General features: G+C 37.2%; 1 protein-coding gene across 1 annotated transcript in view; it reads right to left on the minus strand.

Annotated features, from left to right (window-relative positions):
* The window catches only part of DUBAI (Deubiquitinating apoptotic inhibitor), a 31032-nt gene extending 17422 nt beyond the window's left edge, over positions 1 to 13610 (minus strand). Inside the window, exons 1-4 of the mRNA XM_069830388.1 lie at positions 13179 to 13610; positions 11826 to 12028; positions 5916 to 6139; positions 1692 to 2144 (exon numbers count right to left, since the gene is read on the minus strand). Coding sequence (XP_069686489.1) covers positions 1692 to 2144; positions 5916 to 6139; positions 11826 to 12028; positions 13179 to 13276 — 978 coding nt within the window. The 5' untranslated portion in view covers positions 13277 to 13610. The remainder of the gene's footprint in view (positions 1 to 1691; positions 2145 to 5915; positions 6140 to 11825; positions 12029 to 13178) is intronic.
* Positions 13611 to 23453: the final 9843 nt, after the last annotated feature.

Genomic DNA, 23453 nt, shown 5'->3' on the forward strand with positions numbered 1-23453 from the left:
TATTCATTTTTGCTGAGTTACAGCAGCTGTGAGTTGCTGAACAACCAGACTGCAAAATGTCAGCTGTGTTTACAAAGAAACACGCCATTGCTCTGTCTACTCCGGAATATAAGACACCACTGGTTGATGTCTACCCCCTCCACTTTCGCTGGCTTGCTGCAGGCTCGCAGTGAAAAAAATTTTGCTACAAAAAATGGCGGCCGCTATTTCAGCACTGCCGGTCAGCAAGTCATTCAATGTTGTCGCCACCATTGGTTGATGTCTACCCGCTCCACTTTCGCTGACTTGCTGCAGGCTCGCAGTGAAAAAAATTTTGCTATGAAAAATGGCGGCCGCTATTTCAGCACTGTCGGTCAGCAAGGCATTCAATGTTGTCGCCACCATTGGTTGATGTCTACCCCCTCCACTTTCGCTGGCTTGCTGCAGGCTCGCAGTGAAAAAAATTTTGCTATGAAAAATGGCGGCCGCTATTTCAGCACTGTCGGTCAGCAAGTCATTCAATGTTGTCGCCACCATTGGTTGATGTCTACCCCCTCCACTTTCGCTGGCTTGCTGCCGGCTCACAGCGAAAAAAATTTTGCTACGAAAAATGGCGGCCGCTATTTCAGCACTGTCGGTCAGCAAGTCATTCAATGTTGTCGCCACCATTGGTTGATGTCTACCCCCTCCACTTTCGCTGGCTTGCTGCAGGCTCGCAGCGAAAAAAATTTTGCTATGAAAAATGGCGGCCGCTATTTCAGCACTGTCGGTCAGCAAGTCATTCAATGCTGTCGCTATTTCAGCGCTGTCGGTCAGCAAGGCATTCAATGCTGTCGCTATTTCAGCGCTGTCGGTCAGCAAGGCATTCAATGCTGTCGCTATTTCAGCACTGTCGGTCAGCAAGGCATTCAATGCTGTCGCTATTTCAGTGCTGTCGGTCAGCAAGGCATTCAATGCTGTCGCTATTTCAGCGCTGTCGGTCAGCAAGGCATTCAATGCTGTCGCTATTTCAGCACTGTCGGTCAGCAAGGCATTCAATGCTGTCGCTATTTCAGCGCTGTCGGTCAGCAAGGCATTCAATGCTGTCGCTATTTCAGTGCTGTCGGTCAGCAAGGCATTCAATGCTGTCGCTATTTCAGCGCTGTCAGTCAGCAAGGCATTCAATGCTGTCGCTATTTCAGCACTGTCGGTCAGCAAGGCATTCAATGCTGTCGCTATTTCAGCGCTGTCGGTCAGCAAGGCATTCAATGCTGTCGCTATTTCAGCACTGTCGGTCAGCAAGGCATTCAATGCTGTCGCTATTTCAGCACTGTCGGTCAGCAAGGCATTCAATGCTGTCGCTATTTCAGCACTGTCGGTCAGCAAGGTATTCAATGCTGTCGCTATTTCAGCGCTGTCGGTCAGCAAGGCATTCAATGCTGTCGCTATTTCAGCACTGTCGGTCAGCAAGGCATTCAATGCTGTCGCTATTTCAGCACTGTCGGTCAGCAAGGCATTCAATGCTGTCGCTATTTCAGCACTGTCCCGGCTGAATGCAGCCATTGTTATCGTAACAGTCTTCAGGTTTGGAGATATTCTGTAGTCACTATACCTCCAAAGTTTCTTTGTATAACATTTGATTCCATAGAAGTTTATATAACATCTGAACATTGCTGTTAAAGGTGATAATTTTAAGATACAAATGCAAGCAACTGTTGAGGGATGTGTCTCACCTTGTGGAACACCTTGGAGGAGTGCCGTGATGATCCAATCATGCGCCACACGACGTGCACAATGCCAGGGCGCAAGGCAGGCAGCAGCAGAGCCATGAACAGACGATCGACAGTGGCAAGCGTGACATCCAGCAGCACATCGAACTGGCGGTCAGCCTCCAGGGCATCCATGAGCGCGAGCACCCACGGGCTGAGCCGGGCACGAGGCCAGCACAGCAGCCACTCACACAACGTGCGCAGCGTGCGGGCGTGGTGCTGGATGGCCCCCACGGACCGCGGGATGAGGTCTGGGTCCACTAGGTGCAGCACTGCGGCCAGGGCGGGGCAGGGCTCGGTGGGGTGGTCCACTAGTGCTGTGTGCAGCACTGCCAGACACCGGAACACCAGGTCCTCATTGTGCTTCTGTGCCTCTTCCTCCCAGATCCTCCCCAGCAGCGCCTCTATGTCTCGCATCTTAAAAAAGTGACAGGGGATTTGAGGAAATCAGTACTGTCATCCTCTGAGGAGTTTAGTGCTGAGAGGAATGCGGTTCCGGCTAGTCTAGTGCGGTAGTGGAGTGGGAGGGAACAGTGACAGCGGCAGTCTGGAAGGAAGTACAATCATACTGAAAACATTCGCCCAATTTACGAGAGCAGTATGCCTATTAGTTTTCTAACGTATTTTTGGCGAGATAGAGATACAACCATTCGTACTTACGTGTTCAGAGAAGGAAAGTATTGTAGAACACTTTATTTATTTATTTATTTATTCTGGTGAAGTTAAAGCCATCACACCACCAGAAATACAAATACAATCAAATAAATAAAAAGAAAAATCATAATACAACTACAATAATATAAATGAAAAGAAGAATCATGCTATAACATTTAATGATTAGTAGAATTGAATTAAATTTGTAAAGTAATCAATTTAAATATAATGTACTGTTGAACTCACTTGAGAAGTAAAATTACTTGATTTGCATTTTAAGATATCACCAACAAATAATTTTCGCATGACATTGTAAGAATCTGTTTTTCACGATACCAATCACACATATTCTAAAATTCCAATAGAATAAAACCAAAAATTGTCCACTGCACGTTTCCTTAAAAATGACTTGTAACGGTGAAATATTTAATATGAGTAATTCATATAATATTAACATAGCTAATATCAGGAAGATGTTTCAGCAAAAATTGCAATAATTATATTTAATATATTAATAACAAAACCATATAGGCCTAGGTAAACAATATGTATATGAAATATTCACACACTACTACAAACTGAAGACTGCATATTTTTGGACGATTAATACTTCCCACTCCGCTCGGCTTGGCTGTAGCAACAAAAGAATCTACCTGCAACCCCCCGCACCGATGGCAAGAATACCTCAGGTCCCAGCGCTAAACTCGTCGGAGGAAGACAGTATGATTGTGTGTGACGTATAGGGTAATAAATAAATATCATTCGCTGTAAGATTTAAATGCGTCTAAAGCTCCTTGTACGTGATCAAATTTTCTTCAAATTCAGTGCTATACTAGACTTTTCGACTTGTCAATACATTACAAGTTATTAAATCTACATATTTAGACTTCAACAAACAAAATTTGATAACACAATCACAAGGGAAAAAATGGAACTCTCTGCATCAAAATCCACAGTTAATTCCCGATTTACCACGCAAATCGTCTGTAGCTGCATTTAGATTGGCAACAGGCCATGATTGTTTGGCAAACATCTGCATAGAATTGGAATATATCAGTCCCCTAACTGCCCATTGTGCAACTCAAACCAAGAAATGGATTCGGAACACCTCAAAATCTGTGCTTCAGTGGCTGGCCATGATAATATCTTTGAAAAATATTGGGGTGCAAGAGGTCAAATGACTTTATTGTCAAACGCCTGGCATTAGAAAACAACAACAACATTACAAGTTTTGAAAGTCTTTGATTGTTTTGAAAGTAAATGAGAACATGTTCTCATTGATCAATGTTAAAATGTTATGTTTTATTTAACGATGCTCGCAACTGCAGAGGTTGTATCAGCATCGCCGGATGTGCCGGAATTTTGTCCCGCAGGAGTTCTTTTACATGCCAGTAAATCTATTGACATGAGCCTGTCGCATTTAAGCACATTTAAATGCCATCGACCTAGCCAAGGATCGAACCCGCAACCTTAGGGATAGAAGGCCAGCGTTATACCAACTCGCCAACCAGATCGACCTCATTGACCAATGGGATTGGAAAATATTAAGGCACACACAAAAAAAAAAAAAAATTTGTTTAGATGTAGAACAGAGTATGAGCAGTCTTTTTAATCACGCCAGTTTACCTTACGCATGTATGCAGCTCTGTGGGGTACCGGTAGTTCTGTAGCGGCTTTACGTACATGTGTACACATCATGCATAATTATACAAAACCAGCCACAGTTCGTAATTTATTGGAGATATTTTCATCCAGTTTTCTCGAGTATATTGCAGACAGTCTGGTCTTTACTGTATGGTTGTATTATGTTTACCCATTTCGAAAATATAAATAAAAAAGTGACGTCATGCAAATTTAATTCTACTAAGGGATTTAAATACCGATTCAGTGCTTCGCACCGGGACTTTTAAATAACAGGATAAGGGGTTAAATATTGCATATCACTTTGCAGAAGTATAGATGCCTTCCTTTTGTCACTTTGTAGAGATAGTGTATCATCACAGACTTCACCCTGGTTAAGGGGTTAGATACAGCTTACAGCAGTAAAATTTTGGAAATATTCAAAATTTTTTTCCTCCATTACTATATCTTGTACAATAATGAAAATTAGTTAGTGTAAAACACTGTCCTGCTGTATGAAAAAAATATTTTTACGATTTAAAAAAATTATTTACATTTTTTTTTTCAAAATTCAGTTCACTGTGCAGTGATGAAGCGTTTCCCACATAACTCAAAAACTATCAAACATTCTGTGATGAAATGTTTTGTATGTATTTATGCATGTCATATCCAAATCAAGCTTTCAGGTATAACTCCCTGTGAAGTTGATTTGAATAATTTCGAGGGAAAAATTGTTCCGGGGCCGGGTATCGAACCCGAGACCTTTGGTTAAACGTACCAACTCTCTACCACTGAGCTACCTGGGAACTCTACCCGACACCGATCCAATCTTTCCCTCTATATCCACAGACCTCAAAGTGGGCTGACAACCGTCAAGCAACCAACATTGAGTGCACACTAACTCTGTGTGACTTAAATTGTAGTTTTCTGTTAACGAACAGTGACGTATATTATGCAAATCAAGCTTTCAGGTATAACTCCCTGTGAAGTTGATTTGAATAATTTCGAGGAAAAAGTTGTTCCGGGGCTGGGTATCGAACCCGGTACCTTTGGTTAAATGTACCAATGCTCTACCACTGAGCTACCTGGGAACTCTACCCGAAACCGATCCAATCTTTCCCTCTATATCCACAGACCTCAAAGTGGGCTGACAACCGTTAAGCAACCAACATTGAGTGCACACTAACTCTGTGTGACTTTAATTGTGGTTTTCATGTCATATGTCATATTCATGTGCATGTCATATCTACAATATGATGCAAGATCACTTCTCTACTTTTGATAGATTGTCTGATAAAAAATAAATTCATTAAAAAAATGGTCAAATATCAGTATTTTCTTCTAACATAAAATAAAACAAATAGGCCTATTATTTATTAAGGAATGTAGTTGAAAGAGCATGATACTGTAAACATGAGTTTTAGCAATAAAATAAAAGAGAGAGAACATGAAAAAGTTAACAAGTTTATGAGTTATGAGGGAAACGCTTCATCACTGCACAGTAAACTGCCACTATCTTGAAGTTTGAAAAAAAATATATATATATATATATATATAATCATAAAAAAATTTTTTTTTGATATAGAAGAAAGACAGTGTTTTACACTTACCAATTTTCATTATTGCACAAAATACAGTAATGGAGGAAAAAAATGTTGAGTATTTCCAAAATTTTACTGCTGTAAGCTGTACTTAACCCCTTAAATGAGGTGTCAGCTAACTATGTGCAAGTAACCAGTCATTACGAATGATACACAGAAATTACATTTTAACCACAGTTACTTTGTAACTGCGATTTCATAGCCCATGGTTACTATGCTTTTAACTGCAATTGATGCACATCACTATTAAACTATAATATATAATGTACCCAAGTGAACGACTTTAAGGCGTCACAATATGTTAAATTACTACCTGATTAGTGAGCTGCAAGACTTGCGACGACTGGGCTTTGGGCATGGGAAGATCTGCAATGCTGGTGATGGTCACCTCGCAGAACCTGATTCGCTCGCTGCCAACCGGTATGCAGCCTGGATATTCACACAGCAGCCTACAAGTGTTGACTAGCACCTCGATATCACCCTGGACATTCTCTCTCAGAAAGTCTGTGATGCGGCATCGCACCGATTCCTCCACAGCTGTGACCAAGCAAAAAAACATATCAGTCAAGCATGAAACAGCTAGTGATTATTGCTACCTTGTAACAGGAAAAGGAGAGAGAAACAGATGGTAAGCAGAAAAGAAAAACACCCATACAGAGAGGAACGAGAGAAATAAAGTGTAAGAAAGTTGCAAGAGAAGGATAAGGGAGAGAGAAAATAAGTCTATTTCTGAACATGTAAGTTTAATTTCTGCACGATAGTGTTTTTTGTTACCTACTTAGCAACAAGTTGCAAAGAGTGTTCTGCATTTCAGTAACGGGAGCCTTCAGAACGACTCCTACAGCGGCAATTGAAATGTTAATAGGACTCATTCCTCTGCATATTTGGATTGAAGCTGAGGCCCTTAAGGCATTTCACAGAATTTGCCGTCAGACAAAGGTGTTCAATGTTGAACACCTTAATCATCTCAAACTCCCTTGGGATAGGATGCCCTGAGCATGGAAACTGACATCCTAGAACCAAGGGTTTTGTTTGACAAAACGTTCACAGTTACCTACCCAGAACGTAGTGAATGGAAGGACCGGACTAAACTGGTTAACAATAAGGGCCCAGTTTGGTATACTGATGGCTCCAAAACCAAATCAAGAATCGGGGCTGGATTGTTTGGCAATGGTACCAGACTTTCTTTTAGCCTAGGTCAATACGCCACTATCTTTCAGGCTGAGGTCTTTGCTATCTTAGCCAGTGTAAGGGAAAGTATTAGGAGGGGCTATTCAGGTAGACACATCCTTATACTTTCTGATAGTCAGGCGGCACTAAAGGCGATTGAATCGCCTTTGGTCAAGTCGAAACTGGTACTGGAGTGCCGGAATACCCTCATGACACTGGCAACACTAACTCGGTTCATCTGAGGTGGGTACCAGGACATGCAGGGATTCACGGAAACGAGAGGGCAGATGAGGCTGCTAAAGATGGAGCTGAGACCCCATTTATAGGACCAGAACCTGTGTTGGGACTATCTTCAAGACCAATTAAGCAGGTCATCAGGGATTGGGCTCACAGACGACATATGAGTTACTGGAACTCAATTAAGGGCTGTAATCACAGCAAGGCCCTTATCAGAGGTCTTGCAAGGACAAAATCGAATGAGCTGCTGAGACTTAGCAAAAAGCAGCTCTCTTGGGCAACAGGATTTCTTACAGGACACTGTGCCCTGAAGAAAAACTTATACAGGATGGGATTTATTACTGACCCACTGTGTATAAGATGTTCACAAGGAGATGAGTCAGTAACTCATCTGCTGTGCGTTTGTAATGCGCTTGCGCAACAAAGATCTCCCTTCTTTGGGAATCACTTTCCAAAACTTGAAGAGATCTCAAAGGTCCCAGTCCAAAGTTTGATACAATTCATCAAGAACTTGAAATTTTTGGACTGAAAGGGATGAAAGACGGGGATGCGCAATAGATCTTATAGGTCGCAGTGCTTGGGCCGGAAGGAACACCCCTGTTAAATCTAATCTACCTACTTAGCAGAGGGACCATATTTTATAAATCAGTACAGATACTCGCATACGCCAATGATATAGATATAGTGGCAAGATCTAGAAGGGCAATGGAAGATGCATTCTTGAATATAGAAAAGGCAGGAAGGAATATGGGATTGACTATTAATCAATCGAAAACTAAATACATGGCTTGTGGAAAGGCAAACCTCAAGAATATGCCATCCTCAATAACAATAGGCAGATATGACTTCGAGAGAGTGGATGAGTTTAAATACCTGGGATCAACAGTTACTCATTCTAAAGATATTGCATATGAAATAAAGCAGAGGTTAATGGCTGCCAATAGAGCTTACTTCACCTTAAGAAAATTACTTTGTTCAAGAACTTTATCTCGTACCACAAAGATAACTATCTATAAAACACTTATAAGACCTGTACTAGCATATGCTGCTGAGACGTGGTCCCTAACAAAAAAGGACGCTGGAAATTTGGATGCCTTTGAGAGGAAGATACTCCGCAAAATAATTGGCCCAGTATTCGAGAGATGAAGATGGAGGAGGCAATATAATAATGAGTTGTATTCCATCTATAAAGATCCGCCTATTAGAAGAATGGTAAAAGCAGCAAGATTAAGGTGGGCTGGGCATGTGGCACGGATGAATGACGTAGAAATTCCTAAAAGGATATTAAATGGAAATCCTGGGAGCCAAAGAAGCCGTGGACGACGAAGAATAAGATGGCTGGATGGAGTCGAGGAAGACATATGTAAGATGGGATATAGGAATTGGAAAGCAATTTCGCAGGATCGAGACAACTGGCGGAAAATCGTGGAAGAGGCCAAGGTTCACAATGAGCTGTAGTGCCAAGAAAGAAGTGTTTTTTGTTGTATTTACAGCTATTGTTGTTAGGCCCTGAAAGTCAGAATTCCCACACAGAAACTTGTAGCTAGGGAAACCATTCCTCATAACATAAAACTATACTGAAATAGACCCATTACAGTGCACTTATTGTTACTTAGTTACCATGAGCTGTAGCGCCAAGAAAGAAGTGTTTTTTGTTGTATTTACAGCTATTGTTGTTAGGCCATGAAAGTTAGAATTCCCACACAGAAACTTATAGCTAGGGAAACCATTCTTCATAACATAAAACTATACTGAAATAGACCCATTACAGTGCACTTATTGTTACAATGAGCTGTAGCGCCAAGAAAGAAGTGTTTTTTGTTGTATTTACAGCTATTGTTGTTAGGCCCTGAAAGTTAGAATTCCCACACAGAAACTTGTAGCTAGGGAAACCATTCTTCATAACATAAAACTATACTGAAATAGACCCATTACAGTGCACTTATTGTTACTTAGTTACCATGAGCTGTAGCGCCAAGAAAGAAGTGTTTTTTGTTGTATTTACAGCTATTGTTGTTAGGCCCTGAAAGTTAGAATTCCCACACAGAAACTTGTAGCTAGGGAAACCATTCCTCATAACATAAAACTATACTGAAATAGACCCATTACAGTGCACTTATTGTTACTTAGTTACCATGAGCTGTAGCGCCAAGAAAGAAGTGTTTTTTTGTTGTATTTACAGCTATTGTTGTTAGGCCCTGAAAGTTAGAATTCCCACACAGAAACTTATAGCTAGGGAAACCATTCTTCATAACATAAAACTATACTGAAATAGACCCATTACAGTGCACTTATTGTTACAATGAGCTGTAGCGCCAAGAAAGAAGTGTTTTTTGTTGTATTTACAGCTATTGTTGTTAGGCCCTGAAAGTTAGAATTCCCACACAGAAACTTATAGCTAGGGAAACCATTCTTCATAACATAAAACTATACTGAAATAGACCCATTACAGTGCACTTATTGTTACAATGAGCTGTAGCGCCAAGAAAGAAGTGTTTTTTGTTGTATTTACAGCTATTGTTGTTAGGCCCTGAAAGTTAGAATTCCCACACAGAAACTTGTAGCTAGGGAAACCATTCTTCATAACATAAAACTATACTGAAATAGACCCATTACAGTGCACTTATTGTTACTTAGTTACCATGAGCTGTAGCGCCAAGAAAGAAGTGTTTTTTGTTGTATTTACAGCTATTGTTGTTAGGCCCTGAAAGTTAGAATTCCCACACAGAAACTTGTAGCTAGGGAAACCATTCCTCATAACATAAAACTATACTGAAATAGACCCATTACAGTGCACTTATTGTTACTTAGTTACCATGAGCTGTAGCGCCAAGAAAGAAGTGTTTTTTTGTTGTATTTACAGCTATTGTTGTTAGGCCCTGAAAGTTAGAATTCCCACACAGAAACTTGTAGCTAGGAAAACCATTCCTCATAACATAAAACTATACTGAAATAGACCCATTACAGTGCACTTATTGTTACTTAGTTACCATGAGCTGTAGCGCCAAGAAAGAAGTGTTTTTTTGTTGTATTTACAGCTATTGTTGTTAGGCCCTGAAAGTTAGAATTCCCACACAGAAACTTGTAGCTAGGGAAACCATTCCTCATAACATAAAACTATACTGAAATAGACCCATTACAGTGCACTTATTGTTACTTAGTTACCATGAGCTGTAGCGCCAAGAAAGAAGTGTTTTTTTGTTGTATTTACAGCTATTGTTGTTAGGCCCTGAAAGTTAGAATTCCCACACAGAAACTTGTAGCTAGGGAAACCATTCCTCATAACATAAAACTATACTGAAATAGACCCATTACAGTGCACTTATTGTTACTTAGTTACCATTACAGTATAGTTTTGCGAAGGCTTTGTATTTCTGTGAAAATTCAGATTTTTTTTTTTTGCAATATCATAATTCATCAGCTTTTGGTTGGTCCACTGTAGACACTGCAGTGAGTATGAAACTTTACCACATGTCCTTGGGAGTTGCCCACAGGGAGAAGTACTCAGAATAAAACGTCACAACATCATACGTTCTATGATCGCAGATGCACTTCGATCCAAAAATCTAGACGTTCACGAGGAAGTTCATTGTATTGCTGATGGTGGAAGCAATCGTAGGATCGATATCATAGCTATAAATAGAAATAAACAGACAGCCGAAATAATTGATCCTACCATCAGATTTGAAATCTCAGCCACTCAACCATCTGAAGTGAACGAAGAGAAAAAGAAAATCTACGAGCCCACGATTCAGTACCTATCGGCGAAATACAACATAGAAAAAATCACAGTTACCGGTCTCTTCTTCGGAACGAGAGGCACCATTCCGAAAGCTTTTGTAAAGTGGAGGGAAAAATACAAGCTGACGAGAGATCTTCAAGATGCCATCATCACCATGATAATACAATTTTCTGTAGCGATATTTCGTCAGCATCTTTATGGTGTACATTCAATTTAAATTATATTTGGTTCTATTTTTTTTCTCATGTCTTAATCAATTTTGTCTGAAACCTGTTTACATAATTTTTCATTTTAAATGTTATTGTGAGCTATTCTGTGTCGCAGGGCACAGACCAATAAATTAAATTAAAGAACCTGTGAACTCATTTACTTATCTCAGAAGTATACTCACTCAATCAGGAGGAATATCAGAGGATGTTATAAACAGAATTAAGACAGTGAATGTTATATTTGTACAACTTTACCCTGTCTGGAGAAATAAATATATCTCCAGAAACACCAAATTAAAATTTTTTAGAAATAACGTCAAAGCTGTTCTTCTTTGCGGATCAGAGACTTGGTTCTTAAATAGAGCCATCAATGCAAAATTGCAAACCTTTAGATGCCTGTGAAGAATTTTGAACATTTTTTGGCCAGTAATAATAAGTAATAAAAATCTATGGAGATTGGCAGATGAAGATCCAATTGAACTACAAATTAGAAGGCGCAAGTGGAGGTGGATAGGACATTTCTTAAGGAAATTGAGGGAGGCCATTGAAAGACAAGCATTACAGTGGAATCCCCATGGAGCCCAAATAGTGGGATGCCCAAGAGGCACATGGAGGAGATCTGTGAGAGAAGAGGTTGAGAGCACCGGAAGAGTGTGGAATGAGGTCAAGACTATTGCTGCCAATTGTGTCCAATGGAGATCTCTCATTGATTCCCTATGCTCCACCAGGGAGTAAAAGGACCTACTACTATTATACTTCTTACAACGAGAAAGTGAAAAACAACACAAAATAATATATTCATAAGTAACATTCTAGAGGAAGGGAGCAAACATCTTGAACATATGAATACCAGAATTTGACACACCTTTGGAGGAATCCAGACTCAAGTACCAAGCAACAAGGAGTGCCACCTCGGCTCTGTTGAGGGATGCTTTGTCCAAAGTCAGCCATTCCTCGATCGATGACACATCCAGAACTTCCCTCACCAAGTCCGGTTGTGACTGCTTCAAGTGGTTCAGCAAAGTCCAGCCAACTGTCACTGACTGTTTCTCTCCTTCCAGTACACATCTGCAAAACAAAGCCGTTTCAAAGTATTGAATTGTCAATGCAGATGATCAAACACAGTAACACCAAACTAATATATCTCTACATCTAACAGCTGTTTTTCATGAAAATAGGATGATGGATACGGTAAACCCATGGTGCCATTAAAATAAATAATCATGGACATTTATTATGAATCATTATAAGTACCTATTCAAACCACCTTATAAGAGACGAATTGTCCACATGTCTATAACATAAAGTGAGAGTCTACCTTTGGCAACTAAAAGCCTATTTGTGGTACAGTAAGCCTATTTGTGGTATAGTAAGTTAATAAAACCTTGTAGGGTAATTATTTATAAATACTGGATACCAGCATAAAGAAAACGCGCAGCAATTCTCCAGGAAAGCTACACTGAAAGAGGCACAATTGCTTTTTGCTTCACTGGCTTTTGTGAGATGTAAATAGTGACAAACACGTGGTTTTAGTTAGTAGCCACAAATACTTTCAACATAAAAATCGTTTGATAATTACCTATATATTCTAATGCACTGCTGTAAGTCCCCACCTCCACTTGTCACCTATGTAATACTCGAGAGGTCCAGGATGTAATACTAGGAAAATGGGCCATTTCCCTAGTAATTCGTCCTGGACTTCATGCATGTTATGTTGGTAATTAGTAGAGGGGGGGGGAAGGGAGATGTCTCCTTTAATAATGTAGTGTAGTTCTTCTGGAGAATCTCCCTTCATTCCTTCACATTTGCTCAAAGAATGTTATTTAGTAATAAGCTCCACGTTGCCAGGACTTTTATTATATAGGCTATTAGTACATTATTCCAGTCTTATACAAAAAAATACGATACTAACCTCAAATAAGTGGCATTAGACATATACAGTAATGCACTACCTTAATCGAATAGAGTATCACTATGCCATCATAGAATCAAAGTGAAGTTAAAAACTTCTACGATTAGGTCTTCATTACATGTATAACAAATACAAGCTGTATATTCTGCCATTATCAACATTATTATATTACGATTAATTTCGTCTAATAATAAGCCTTGCTTAAACAAAATGTATCACGCATTATTACAAAATACTGACTACACAACTTGAAACGTTGAAAGACACATATTTACTCTCAAACAAACATTTTACTAAAATACAAACCTTACAGCTATTTCTATTCTGCTTGCACACGTTTCTCGGTCCAAAACACGGCTGGCTATTAATGCCTTAGCAATTAAACTTTCTTTCATTTTGTCCATTTTCCAACACTACATTCTGTAACACGTCACTCAATTTTATGATTACTAAGAAAACCCATTTTATTTCTCTCCAAAAACACACAATTCATGTTCAAGTTGAAATGTCATGCTCTTCATTGTCAAAAATGATTTATATGGAACGGTGGCACAAATAACATCTTCGACAACCTGTAAATACTTCACAGATTTGCTTTATTTCTATTTACAAACAACATAAAATTATTACTTAGATAAAAACATTTTTATAACTAAAGTTAAGTTAAAATACTCTTATCATTACAGCTTCCACTATGTCGGTTCTTTTAACAGCTTGCGCAGACAGTCACTTCAATGTTATTTGCATCGCTGATGTAACGACCCTACTGCAATTATCCCGAACTACAGTAGAAGACAGGCTTCGATGGATCTGAAGTAGTGTCGATAGCGTAAACACCTGTTTATAGGCTTTGTTAATTTCAATTTAAAATAAACGATGACATGGGAGTATCGCATTAGATTACAAAATAACCATTTTTTAGTAAATTGTCAAGATTTAAATCATCCCTATTCCTTCTACTGTACTTTGCTCGTTCATCAACCCGAAAACCCGCATTCTCTATTTAATTTCCTCATAACTACAGCGTATTTGAATTCCTCTTACTACTGAATTCCAGATAAGAAAAATATTGAGGTAAACAAACATTTGATGCGAAATGTATTGCCCCGCTATGATAAGTAAGTGATTTTTCATCTTATTGAAGCGCGCGAACTCTCCACGTGCGTTCGGTACAGTCTGTTAATATGGAAATTAGTTTCAAGGCATTGAATTCTATAAAAGTGCATCTGCTCTACAACGTTCAACTTTTCTTTCAACTTTACGCATTCAAGCAATGCATGCAAGAGTGAACAAAACCTACTCAATTGTGCATGTCTTTTTGCACTAAAAATGAGAACGCATGCAGCAATTGAAATATATTGTGCGTTATTTCGTTCAACAGTAGCATGTAGCGAGCAGCTGATGTTTCAGGTGGCAATGAATCAACTGAAAATTGTTTTGATTGGTGATGGTGGACCTTTAAAGCTGAAGATGGCGACAAGTACGATTACCTTTATGGAAGATGTTCGCAAATACAAGTGCATATGGAGTATTCAACCACAATTTTGAGAATCAAGTATTGAATTGATATTTAATATATAGTACTGAAAATGACACGGCGCACCATGTAGACACAAAAACTGCATACATCTTAATTGAATGTGCGTTTTCTACTCGATTCTTTCAATATTCTTTCCAGATTGCATACATACACACATGGAAAATTGAACCGTGTAGTGTAGATGCACCTTTAATACTGCTTGCCCAGCGTATAAGGAATTATAAGTATGGACACTGCGCGTCGGTACCTTTGATGTAGCAGTGGCTTATTTCAATGATCTTCAAACCAGCTGTAGGCCTACCGACATCAGCGTGAGGTTCTGCCTCTCTTCCCTAGAGTTGACGCTGATATCACACCAGCAATCGATAACAACTACTTTTAGCAGACTTGCAGAAATAGGAATTGTCGTTCCACCATTCGCGGGTTCTCGATTATACTGACATCTAGCGCTTAAAAATGAAATCAAACGCTAACCTAGCGCATGCGCACAAAAAACAGAACCGGGATTTTCGTTCAGCGTCCATTCTTATTAATGCCTATTCGCTGGCTTGCCTGTGTAGAGTCCATCACGTTACAGCACAGCCTCCGATCTCTACACTGACAAGTGTTTCTGTTCACTGTTCAGTATAATAATGTTAGTAATGTTTAGGCACGTATAGGAGAGATATCTTTGTAGGGTTACGAAAGAGCGAAACAAGTATCGGCATTACATGCGAAATGGTATAGGTTATGTTACGTTGTGACGCAGGCTCTAGTTGCTTGGCCTAAAGCCTCAAGGAAGCCCGTCTACCGTAATATTATTTTTGTGAGAATGGATTTGTGATAACTCATATCTGCACTCTGAACATATCACGAATCTCAGTTCATGATTGTAACATATTTCACTTCTAACGATCAACATTACGCTCATCACGATAAGGAATTGCGAACTAATTTCCAGCGCGTACGTCATCACTAGCCAATTGGAGAACACGTATGATTTGGTACGTTGGCATGGGAGGTAGTAAAACTTCATCCTTTTATTTACCTCAATATTTTTCGTATCTTGAATTCAGCATAGCCACACAATTCGACCTAGAAACTTGTACCCATTCAATTATTGCTATCAAAATAAGCGTCCGGGAGCTACAAAACTGTACCTGGGAAAACTGAAAAAAAATTATTATGCTAGCTTTGCTATTGGTGTTAATCCAGCACTGAAGTTGGCAAAAAATGGCAAACAAAACCTGCCATGGAGCTATCAGGATTCTTTTGCGTGCCACGAATCTACAACACCGACTACATTTCTTTCCTGGAGGATTTTACCGGCCTTTAAAATCTATTGCCTTCGCTCGGATCCAATGGCTACTATTGTATCGGTAACCACCGGCAACTCCTTTATATTAAAAAAAAAAGTGCCAATGATGTATTTTGTGTGCACAAGGTTGGAATTTTGAAGGAACAAGGAAATGAAGGTAACCGTGTTCTGAATGTTATCCAAAAATTGATCTGATCTTCTTCATAAGAGAATTTACAAAAATCAAACATACAGTACCGGTATATTGGCAATAAACAGTGAAATTCACATGACATAGCTCCTCCAAGAAAGTTAATAAATCGCGTAAAGTAAAATTATTATGATAATATATTTTTAATTTGGAATCCTTACCTGCTTAGCACAAAGATACTTACTTGTACGAAACTCAGAATGAAGTAGGCCCCTAGCTACTTCAAATAATTAAGGAAAAGCACAGTCTTAGTTGAAACATTAGGGCAACCTCAAATTGAAAGAATAAAAAGTTCTTAAATACGAAAAGTACCGGTATAAAAAATAACACAATATTTTCTGTAACTCAACAATACCAAATTGAAATAACTGTTATTAGAACTACATACACTAAAGTTACGCAAACGTGGAAAAAAAAAAAAAAAGACCGCGAAAAGCAAGTACAATACATGCCAACGCTTTGAAACAATTGACAAACTTACACAGAAGTGGCAAAAAACAAATAACTAACAGAAAGCATCTAGACTGCAGAATATGTGTAATTTAGAAGACATGTTTATGTGAATATATGCAGTTAATATTTTATAAAATAGATATAGTACCGGTATACCTAGTATAATCGTTATGGTTGAGTTTGTGAATCAGTTACAGCAACAATTAAACACGATATTGAATCTTTTTATGTTTTAGTAGTTACGTTTTCATAACAATTATATAGGCCTACACCCTCAAGACCAACCAAGCAATGTTGGCAAGGTAAGCCGATTTCTGTGTGTAATGGACGTACAGGTAACCATTCAGCTCATTGAGAGTCTTCCCGTCTTTTGGATAAATTTCAGAACACTGTTACCTTCATTTCCCTCTTCTTTCAAAATTCCAACCTTGTGCACACAAAATAAATTAGTGCCTTTTCGTAAGCATGGTGATGCCCATTCGACAAACACAGTATTTTAAGATAATTGTTGTCAGTGAGATAAGGTATACTGAAATTTTCCCCGGTATTTATTTCAATGACATTTAAAAAAAAAAAAAAAAAAAAAAAAAAAAAAAAAAAAAAAAAAAAACACGTCAATTTACATACTGAGAGAGATATACATCGGTACGAGACGCCAGCAAGAACAACAGCTGATCTGGTTCAGTAGCTACGGAAGATAGGGCGGCAAAGTCCTGCAACATGTCTAGGTAACACGAGTTTTAACTAATTAAGTATTTTTAATACTGTATATTTTATACTGTGTACATTTTAATGTTTTAATTATTGAGAAGGAAGTTTAAAATCAGTGTTAAATGTATTTTATGTTTCACACATCACCTTCTCTTTGAAATTTCAAATGACGCTCCTACCCACAGACATACCTATATTATGATACATTTGAAAGAATGTTGAATTATATTAATTTATACATCTCAGTCATGGTGTTCTCATGTATTTTGTTTCCCATCGTCGCCTGGCAACCTGGATTGTTGTTATTATCAGTTGGTTGTACAATAGAGTGTAAATTATTAATCCGAGTAAGTTGAATATGCTAACTACGAGTACAGGATAAAATGGGTACCGGTACGTACATCTTGATTACACAGATGGCCAATAACAGGCTGAAACATGTTAACAAGGTAATGTAAAATTTAACACGAGAAAGACACATAATATGTTTTCCGAAATAAAATAGATGTTCAACGTATCTCAGTAATTTGTGTGGTCTCCCTTGTTTCTCATTACATCAATGACACGATCTGGCATAGATTCCACTAAATTTCCACAAATATTTTAAATTTTTTTCATTGCGAAAGTAATATTCTGGCCACAATATCAGGTTTATTGTAAAAATCATAAAAGTCTTTATTGTGTATTTAATAATAATAATAATAATAATAATAATAATAATAATCATAATAATAATAATAATAATATAATTATCATCATTATTAACCATAAATATTAATATCAGATAATTAAAACAATAAAGTTGGTATAATTTTATTATTATGGTCGGTCCTCATTCATGAGTCTTTCTTGCACTAAAGCATTTATGTTTGTTAGCCATGAGCAGAATGATCTAACAGCACAAAATTGAACCTTCGATATAGGAATTCATAATTAAATCTTTAATAAATGTGGCAGTGAAAGCAATCAGGTTTTTTTATTACCAAAATTTTGAAACCCTATTTTACCCTGAGGTACCGTACATTAGGGTTATAGTTGGTTGCAAATTAAATGCATGTTTTATAATCAATAAAGAATAGGAAAGGAATAATATTTCAAAAGGAATTGGTTATAGTTAGGGAGCCTACAAATTATATGTCTGATGTAGAAACATTTAAATTATAGTAAAGGAATAATAGAAGAAATGACTTCCAGTTATAGATTAAATACATGATTTAAAACTAATAAACAATGTGAAAGAGATAATACAAGAAATGACTCTCAGTTGCAAATTAAATACTAGATTTAAAAGCAATAATCAATAGTAAGATGATAAAGCAAGTATTGACTTTCAGTTTCAAGTTAATATATGATTCAGAAATAATAAAAAGGAATAAAAGGATAATACAGTACTGACTTAGAAAAGGCTTTTGACTTAGTGGATTGGAGTAAACTGATGGGGATCCTAAATAAATTTGGTGTGAATTAGAAAGAGAGAAGACTGTTCAGTAATCTTTATATGAAACAACAAGTCGAAGCAAAATAAGAGAAGAAATGTCAGAAGGAATTGAAATTGGGAGAGGAGTAAGTCAAGGATGTCCTTTATCACCTACCGTATTCAACATCTACTTGGAGGATTTAGTAAAGAACTGTTTTCAGGATATGGAAGAATTGATAGCAGGAGGAAGAATAATGAAGTGCCATGAGATTTGCTGATGATATGGCGTTGTTAGCAAAAGAGGAGATGATACTAAAGGTTATGCTACTGGAGCTAAATGATAGCTATGAGCAATATGGGATGAAGATGAATGCAAATAAGACGAAGAGCATGGTCATAGGAAGAAAAATACAGAAGATGAACTTGAGAATTCTAAAATGAGGCAGTAGAGCAAGTGGACAGGTTCAAATACTTGGGGTGTACTATAAACAGTAACATGAGCTGCTGCCAGGAAGTCAAAAGGAGGATAGCAATGGCCAAGGAAGCTTTTAATAGAAAAAGGAGCATCTTCTGCGGACCTCTGGAAAAAGAACTAAAGAAGAGACGAGTGAAGTGCTTTGTATGGAGTGTGGCATTGTGTGGGGCAGAAACATGGACATTACGACGAAGTGAAGAGAAACGAATAGAAGCATTTGAAATGTGGATATGGAGAAGAATGGAACGTATGAAGTAAACAGACAGAATAGAAATGAAGCTGTGCTGGAAAGAGTGGGTGAAGAAAGAATGATGCTGAAACTGATCAGGAAGAGAAAAAGGAATTGGTTGCTTCACTGGCTGAGAAGAAACTGCCTATTGAAAGGTGTACTGGAAGGAATGGTGAACGGGAGAAGAATTTGGGGCAGAAGAAGATATCGGATGATAGACGACATTAAGATATATGGATCATATGAGGAGACAAAGAGGAAGGCAGAAAACAGGAAAGATTGGAGAAAGCTGGGTCTGCAGTGAAAGATCTGCACCTTGGCAGAACACTAAATGAATGACAAGTAATGATTTACAGTTACAAATTACATGCATGAGTTAGAAGCAATAAACGATAGGGAATGGATAACACAAATAATAATTAAAGATTGAATAAGCTATTTAGAAACGGTAAACAATAGTGAAGAGACAATACAAAAATGATTTAGAAACAATAATAAACAGCAAAGAAGTAATAAAAAGTGACTTACAGTTACAGATTAAACGCATGATTTAGAAACAATAAACAATAGTAGAGAGGTAGTCAAGATGACTTGAAAATTTTATTAGATTGCAAATTAAATGCCGTACATGATTTAGTAACAATAAAATGTAATAGGTATGCAAGAAATGACTCAGAGTTACAGATCAAGTACATGATTTTGAAACAATAAACAATAGTAAAGAGATAATACACTAAATTAATGACTTACAGTTGTATAACAGTTCAATTATATTCCATTATAACTAAGACAATGTTTGTACGAATATAATTTAACAGTTCAGTCTCAGAAATGTTCTATTCAAGACCCTTCACAAGTCCTTTCAGGATAGGGTCACCAGACAGGATTGTCTCATTTTTCAGTCTCTTGTCCTCTCCCAAGAAAAGTATGCTCAGGATGCCAAAAGTCCCATTTTTTTTTAAATTTCCCTACATTATTGTTAAAATATTTATTTTTCTTTTATTTTATTTAATAATCACGCAAAACATTGATTAAATCTATACTGTTTTCATCAGATGTCACTGTAATGAATTTAATAAAGGCCATGTTAAACACAAAATGTCATTTCAATAATGCGTCTTGCATGGACTTTTATAGTTTCCTGAAAGAAAGGCTAACACTTCTAGAGCAAAAGTACTCATCAAAGAAATATGATGCTGATTGTACAGATTGATTTTCATGGAGAATGTTAAAATAGTTAGAAGTTAATATGAGGCAAAAAATTTTGTTATGAAACAAGTTCAGAATATAGTGATATGGATATAACGTAAGGTCAATTAACCTTAAGTATTTTTAAACAGATAAGTTAAGCTAATTAATCCAGACTAGTTGCAATATAAACAATTGTTAACAATAACTTTAGCCAAGTATGCATGCTACTCTATTATATACTTGCATAATTATTATAGCTTAGTTATTGTAAACAGTGTAGTGTTCATTACTTTAAAATAAATAAAACTGGACCTTATTGCTCACTGACATTATATAAACACAAGTAATAATGAATGTTTAGATAAAATATTGATTCATGTCAACTTTAATAAGTGTCCCGTTTTGTTATTTTGGGAATCTGATCACCCTATTTCAGGACCAGTTGTAGGTACTGGTATATCATAATACTTACCGTATATCTATCAATAGCGCTAATTGACCCTTTACGAGTTCCTTCTAGACCAGATATAATATGTCCTAATGTGTACATCTATCAAAATTATAGTACTAATTATTGATCCTTCACGAGTCTCTTCAGGACTAAATATGCAAGTCAAAATGTATAGTTGTATCAGAATTATGTCACTTAATAATCCTTCATCTTCTTCTACCCTTCAAGTATTAGGGCATAAGGCCTGTTACGATCTCACAGTTGAATTTTCAATCCAGCGCTTCTTTGGACGACCGAGAGATCTCTTCCCGTTTGGACGATAGTGGAGCATGACTTTTGGGATCCTATCTGTACACATGATTTATCCATTTGTTCCGATAATGTTTTAAGTTACGTGATTAATTACAGGTTCTAATTGTAATTCTTCCATTACATTTTCATTGTGTTTGTGATCCCATTTCGTATATCCCTCTTTATATCTCATACATTTTATTTCATTAGCCGTTATTCTGCTTTCGTCTTTCCTCCTCAGTGTCCATGCCTCACTGCCATAACAAAGTACAGGTCTCGTCAAGGTCTTGTAAAGGCGAATTCGAGCTTGCCTTTGTACTAGGGAAGGTTTCATAATGTTGTTAATTATTTCCATTTTTTTTTGTGTAGGCTGTTTAGAAATTTTCTGTGAAATGTCTACTTCATTGAAAAAGGATAATGTGTATCTGAGATATGTAAAATAATTTACTCTTTCCAATAGTTTTTAATCTAAATATATTTTGCTAGGTACAGGGTATTTTCCCCAGAAGGCCATAATTTTAGTTTTTTTTTAATTGATTTTTGTATCAAATTTAATTCCAATTTTGTTAAAATTAAAAATTGAACGTTGTAATTCATCTGAAGATGCCACCAGAGCTAAATCATCTGCAAAAAGTAATGAATCTAGTTGTAAATGTCTACTGAGTTGTATACATCCATGAGGTAATTGTTTCCATTCTCTAATACCATTATTCTAATATTTCCATTCTAATAACTCTTCATGATTATCAAAATTATAGTACCTAGCACTAATTGATTCTTCACAAAGGCAGATGGCAGACAAAAAAAAGTGTAGCTGTATCAAAATTTATAATTGCTGATTAACTATTAAATTATTTAGATTAATAGATAATGACTTCACTGGCCTAGCATTTTAAATAATCATGTTATTGTACCTGATTGACTAGTTTGGATATTACTTTCATTATCTGCTCGAAATACCATCGAAACTAGTCAAACAGGCAGTAACATCATTGTTTAAAATGTTAACACAGTGAAGTAGTTATTTATTAATTTAAGTAACTTAACAGTTATACAAATCTGGCTTTAGGTAGAAGTTCCCCGTGAAGCAGGCTTGAATAATTTCAAGGGAAATTTTCTACCGGGACTGGGTATCGATCCCGGGACCCTTCGCTTAGCACACGAGTGCTCTACCGACTGAGCTACCCGAGGAACTATCCACGACCCCGTTACAATTCTTCCCTTTATATCCACATAACTCAAATGGGCTGACAAGACGCCAGAAACCCAACTTTGAGTGCACACAATTCTGTGTGACTTATTCGTTACTATAGGTACATTAACAGAAAGCCAGAAACCAGATGGCCCAGGTTCGAATCCCGGTCGGGGCAAGTTACCTGGTTGAGGTTTTTTCTGGGGTTTTTCCTCAACCGAATACGAGCAAATGCTGCGTAACTTTCAATGCTGGACCCCGGTCTCATTTCACCGGCATTGTCACCTTCATTTCATTCAGGTGCTAAATAACCTGAGTTGTTGATACAGCGTCGTAAAATAACCCAATGAAATAAATAAATTAAGGACAATAAAGTGTTGTTGTTATTATTATTATTATTATTATTATTATTATTATTATTATTATTATTATTATTATTATTATTACAAAGTTTTGTTCATATATTCTATGTAACTTTCTGATATTGTTATAGGTTAACTTACCAAAGGTGCTGATATTGTGTTATTTTTATTTGCAGGAACCATGTCAGTTTTGGTGAGGTGGTAAAACGACTAGGAAAGCACTAGGAACGAGATTTTTAGATCTGTTTTAAGAAAAACGAGTATTTCTAGAAGAAACAGATTAAATTCAGTGTAATCTCTCCCTTGTTACAGCTAGAAGTTCTCGATCATCTATTATGAACCTTGAGCAGGCATAAAACTATCGACAGTCAAGAGTTTCTCAGCATCACTTAGCAGACTCGATAGTCCAGCAAACCTAACTATAAATCTTGAATTTAAATTTTTTGCCTCATGTAATTTTTAATTTAAAACATCCAAAATACAATTTATTACTTGTATAGTGATACAAAAACCAAGTTTAGGGTCGAAATAACTGTATATAAAGATAATTAAATGCACATTTTATCAGTCTTATTAAAGGTATGCCATACCAGCTACTAATACTGTTACTGTCGTAACTACTGTTACTGTCATTACCACAATTAGCTCTACCATCACCACCACCACCTGCATAACACCATCACCATCACTATTACTGTCCATTATCTCTATCACCAACATGGCCACCAATCATCACCACCACCAGTTGCTAGATTTTTCAATTTTTGCGGGATTTCCCGAAA

The sequence above is a fragment of the Periplaneta americana genome, chromosome 7 (assembly GCF_040183065.1).
Source record: "Periplaneta americana isolate PAMFEO1 chromosome 7, P.americana_PAMFEO1_priV1, whole genome shotgun sequence".
NCBI classification, from domain to species: Eukaryota; Metazoa; Arthropoda; class Insecta; order Blattodea; family Blattidae; genus Periplaneta; species Periplaneta americana.